The sequence below is a fragment of the Cibotium barometz genome, chromosome 1 (assembly GCF_041138505.1).
Source record: "Cibotium barometz isolate CiBa-2024 chromosome 1, ASM4113850v1, whole genome shotgun sequence".
Taxonomy (NCBI): Eukaryota; Viridiplantae; Streptophyta; class Polypodiopsida; order Cyatheales; family Cibotiaceae; genus Cibotium; species Cibotium barometz.
The window spans coordinates 55087081-55092224 of record NC_141046.1 but is presented as its reverse complement, the minus strand read 5'-3'; the positions used below and the strand labels follow the sequence as shown (position 1 = coordinate 55092224).

General features: G+C 44.2%; 1 protein-coding gene across 1 annotated transcript; it reads right to left on the bottom strand.

Moving 5' to 3' along the window:
- Nucleotides 1-75: 75 nt before the first annotated feature.
- Nucleotides 76-4213, bottom strand: LOC147642188 (heat shock 70 kDa protein, mitochondrial-like). Its single transcript, XM_086803445.1, has 5 exons — nucleotides 3705-4213; nucleotides 3530-3588; nucleotides 2954-3032; nucleotides 2283-2849; nucleotides 76-1552 (listed from the first exon to the last, which is right to left on the bottom strand). The coding sequence occupies exons 1-5, from the start codon at nucleotides 3789-3791 to the stop codon at nucleotides 314-316; spliced, it is 2031 nt and encodes a 676-aa protein (XP_086659571.1). The 5' UTR covers nucleotides 3792-4213; the 3' UTR covers nucleotides 76-313.
- Between the last annotated feature and the right edge of the window lie 931 nt (nucleotides 4214-5144).

Below are 5144 nucleotides of genomic sequence, written 5' to 3'. Positions count from 1 at the left end.
AGCCAGCCCCTCAGCATGCATGGAAGGAGGGTACCATGTGCATAAATACAAGTGTTTCAAAAGAAAAAAAATCCATTTTGCAATGCAAAATATATTTAGCTCAGTCCACAATCTAGAGATTAGAGCACATCAATGTGATATATATTTACCTAAACTCCATACAAATAGGTCATTTCTAACCACTGCTATCCAACCAGCCCAAAAGAGGTCTTTTTTCTACCACTAGTTTGATGAGACTACTAAGAGTAGTCAGGTTGAAAGGAGGTTCCAATCAGTTCCAAATCAAGCAAGAACAGAATCCAATTTTCACTTGTTAGCCACCTCTTGATTCTTCCTTAGATTCAGGTACATCCTCATAATCTGCTTCCGAAACTGACCCAGTAGAGGCGGCATCAGCAGCTGTCTCCCCATGTCCAGAAACGGCTTGTTGCAACAACAAGGTATTCTGAGTTATTTCCTCCACATTGTCACCAAATACAGACTTCTTTAGTGCTTCCAAGGCCTTGGATATGTCGCCTGAGCCTTCCTGGGAACCCTTCTCTTTGATCTCCTGCAATTTCTTCTCAGCAAGACTAATTACTTGCTCCGCAGTTGCTTTGGCATCAGCTACTGCCCTCCTTTTCTCATCTTCCTCTGCATACGTTTCTGCCTCCTTCACCATCCTCTGAATCTCATCCTCAGTAAGCCCCCCTGAAGACTGAATGGTGATTGCCTGCTCCTTGCCAGTTGACTTCTCACAAGCAGAGACTTGCACTATGCCATTAGCATCAATGTTGAATGTCACTTCTATCTGAAGCTGACCACGGGGCGCAGGTGGTACATCTACGAGCTCGAATTGCCCTAAAAGCTTGTTATCTGCAGCCATCTTTCTCTCCCCCTGGTAGACTGATATACCCACCACTGTCTGTTGGTCCCTGGTTGTGGAGAACATCTGACTCTTCTTTGCAGGTATAGTTGTGTTCCTTTCAATTAGCTTTGTAAAAACACCCCCTAATGTCTCCAGCCCAAGTGACAAAGGTGTAACATCTAGAAGCAAGATATCTTTGACATCACCTCGAAGAACCCCTCCTTGAATGGCAGCACCCATTGCAACAGCTTCATCAGCATTGACCCCTTTGCTGGCTTCTTTGCCAAAGATTTTAGCCACAAAATCCCGAACCCTTGGCATGCGGGTCATCCCTCCCACAAGCAATACTTCATCCAATTCACTAGGACTCATTCCTGCATCTTTAAGACAATCATTGCATGGCTTCCGTGTTCTTTCGATCAAATGCAGCACCAAACCCTCCAACTTTGACCGAGTGATGGTGATATTGAAATGTTTTGGCCCGGATGCATCAGCTGTCAGAAAAGGCAATTGGATGTCTGTTTGCAATGATGTGGATAGCTCCACCTTGGCCTTCTCGGCAGCCTCACGTAATCTTTGCAAAGCGAGTTTATCCTTGGTGATGTCCATACGCTCTTGTTTGTTGAATTCTTGAACAAGATCATTCAACATGGCATTGTCAAAGTCTTCTCCACCAAGAAAAGTATCTCCGTTCGTTGCTTTTACCTGCATATTACAGTGACAAATTCTATTTAGGCAAAAAAGGTGTCAAATTGTGCTTCACACACTAAATGGAGAGCTAGATTTCGCACATGATGAATTCAAACAGTGCGTATGCATGCATGCGCGCACTCACACATGTATATGTATATGTATTGAGTGTACATACATACATTACACACACACACAGACACACACACACACACATATATAAAATATGTAAATGTGTATGTGTATGTGCACACAAACATTCATACATTACATGCATGTGCACACATACACGCATACCCACACATGACAAGTGTGTGTTCGCATGCACGCGTGCACACAGCCTGGCTGCAGCAAAACAAAACTCTTGTAGCTCATATTGAACTACGTGTCAAGTAACATAGAGAAAGAGACCTCTTTAGAGTGCTAGACACTATCAAAACTAGAAACTAAAAGGCAAACCTAAATTCAACACATTTGCTACTGTAATAGCAAAATAAGCATGCACCAATTTGATGTAAAAACGAGCAGATAGGAGGTAACATCAGTTAGAAGAAATGACGCACTGCATGTATCAAGGTCAAAGTACTTCCATAGCAGTGCCATCTAAAGTCATCGACTATTATGTGAAAAGACAGAGGAAACTTAGTGAGAGTAGCACGAGGAGAAATACATCAGTAGATCACTAAATGAGAAAAAGACATTAATACACGATATGTGCAAAGTGAGATGAGTTTGCAAGAAGGACCTCAAAGACACCATCAAGCATCTCCAAGATCGAGACATCAAATGTACCCCCACCAAGATCATAGACTGCAATCACACCCTCCTTCTTTTCTAGCCCATACGATAAAGCTGCTGCAGTTGGCTCATTGATGATGCGCAAGACCTCAAGCCCTGCAATCCTTCCTGCATCTTTTGTTGCTTGTCGTTGCGCATCATTGAAGTACGCCGGCACGGTAATAACAGCTTTGGTAACTGTTCGACCCAGATAACCTTCTGCCGTGTCCTTCATCTTTTGCAACACGAACGCTCCCACTTGACTAGGTGACAGTTTCTGCCCCCCTGCCTCTACCCAAGCATCCCCATTCTCAGCCTTCACAATCTTGAATGGTACCATCTTCATTTCCTTCTGTGTTTGCGCGTCGTCAAATTGGCGACCAATGAGACGTTTGACACCGAAGAGAGTGTTGGAAGCATTGGTCACAGCTTGCCGTTTGGCAGGTATGCCGACAAGACGTTCACCTTTGGTAGTGAAGGCAACAACAGATGGTGTGGTCCTAGCACCCTCTGCATTTTCTATGACTCGGGGAGCCTGCGTGCCAAACCATGAGATCAAACAAATCATTAAGGAAAAGTGGAAGAAAGTAAGAAGTGGAGGGTAAAATGTTAGCGACGCTTCTCACTACCATAAGCTACCTTTCCTTCCATGACTGCCACGCAAGAGTTTGTCGTCCCTAGATCGATACCAATTACATCATTACCAGCTGCTTTTGAACTGCAGAAACCAATGATGCCCCTCAGTAAGATCCTAAGGTATGGCCTCAAAAACAGTGCACAAAAAAGTACTCTGTGCAGCAGGTGCATATCATGCCATCAAAATATACTACCACTCATGAGCCATAGTTCAGGAATTCTGAAGCCCCTGTGTGCAAAGCTATATACAAGTACCAAGTGACCCAATGCTTGTATTCAAGTGTTCGTATATTGCTAAATAGGAAAAATTGTAATTGCCATGATTACATTGAACCAAGGTTTAAAAACAAATTTGGGGGGGTGATTACCAAGGAGCACATAAGGCATTGAAATTTTAGCCTTTCAACTAAGCCCTTTGAAGAAGAGTGATTTGATAACAGGAATTAACAGTAAAGATAACAACTTTGATAACAAGCCCTGAAAAAATCTATAATTGGGGCTTACGTTATAGCCTGATTTTTTCCCTTTGACAGCTAGCATCTAAAGTTTTTACATAGTAATTCACACATGGAAATTGACCTGAACTCTCTCTGGCAGTAGTAGGAGAAAGATGGGAAGGCGCTGGAAGATCCTCCAGCCTGAAATGGCATCAAAAGAGTCGTCAAATCAGAAGACCCATTAAATTGTAATAACAAATCAAGAGCAATTCAGCTACAAGACAGCCCATTGCCAGAATGGCAAAAGGACCCATTACCAGGTATGAGGGCTGATAGGAATGCAGAACCCTCTTAAGGAAAGAGGGCGCTTGCCCAAGTTTTCTTGCTGCAAGAAGCTTCGCCATTGCTGGTTTAATAATGAAAAGCTGGGCGAATGCTCTGGTTAATCTCACCCTAATCCACACCTTAATCCTCGGTTTAATGACCTCCTGCGATCATTTGGACAGAGAAAGGGCTGATGGCATTATTCGTTTCAGAGCTAGCAGAGATTTCGCTGAAACTCTAGGTAGAACCCACCAAGGGTTACGGGCCAAAACTCCAAATGAGCGACTGGCCAGACTTCGAACCCCTCGACCAATAGTGCCAGTCGGGGAAAAACCCTAAACCCCTCAGCAAGTAATTGCACGCGGTTCACACTATATGTGCTGTCCGGCCGATATGGAAATTCAAAAGCGCTATTGGGCAAATCGGGGCGCGTTCACTCAGGTTTTGCATCTCTCATCATCCTCTACCCCTTCCTAGGCTCCTCACGACTCTACTTTTGCTTGAGCACACCTTGTTTGCCTGCAATTGTATCCTTGTTTTTTTCTGTGTGTGTGTGTGTGCACACGCATGCACGTGCGTGCGTGTTTGCATGCATACGCATGTGCGCACGTGTGTAAAAAGGGGGTGGGGTTGAGAGAGAGAGAGAGAGAGAGAGATTCAAGTTTGCCTACGTTTGTGAGATAAAGGAAGCAAGCAACCCTAGGCTTTGGGTCCGCCGAGAGAGGCATGAAATTTTGGGGTTGGAAGCTATCCCATGTAGACGTCTACAAATGCATACCCTCAAAGAGGCTATGGCACAAGAAGGGGGCAAGTTGGAGGCATGATCCCTTTCACTTGGGATAGATGAAGAGGAGTTCCAAGGAGGCGAGGGAGGTTTTCAAGCTGCAAATTCCCTATGAACCATGAGCTTCAAAGAATTTTGGGGTTGGAAGCTATCCCATGTAGACGTCTACAAATGCATACCCTCAAAGAGGCTATGGCACAAGAAGGGGGCAAGTTGGAGGCATGATCCCTTTCACTTGGGATAGATGAAGAGGAGTTCCAAGGAGGCGAGGGAGGTTTTCAAGCTGCAAATTCCCTATGAACCATGAGCTTCAAAGAATTAAAATGAGGGAAATGCAAAGGCCTCTAGAGAAGAAGAAATAAGAAGCTAAGAGAGGAGCAAAAAGATCTGATGATGTCTGATGTTTGAAGGGCACTCAAACAAAGACATCAATGGCCAAGACGGTTAGGTCATGGAGACAACATCAGAGAGGAAGAAATAAGAGGCTAAGAGAGGAGCAAAAAGACCTGATGATGTTTAAATGATGTTTGAAGGGCATTCAAACAAAGAAATCAATGGCCAAGGCAACCAAGAGGAGTCACACTAGACATGCCACACACTTAGACGATCAATGTACATTGCTATCTAGAGGGTGGCATACCAAATGAAT

Bases quoted from the DNA above. Each gene is read 5' to 3' on its own strand.
- LOC147642188 (XM_086803445.1), bottom strand. From the start codon at position 3,791: ATGGCGAAGCTTCTTGCAGCAAGAAAACTTGGGCAAGCGCCCTCTTTC. The intron at 3,589-3,704 runs GTAATGGGTCCT...ATGCCATTTCAG, and splicing joins CCTATCAGCCCTCATACCTG to GCTGGAGGATCTTCCAGCGC. The intron at 3,033-3,529 runs GTCAATTTCCAT...TGGTTTCTGCAG, and splicing joins TACTGCCAGAGAGAGTTCAG to TTCAAAAGCAGCTGGTAATG.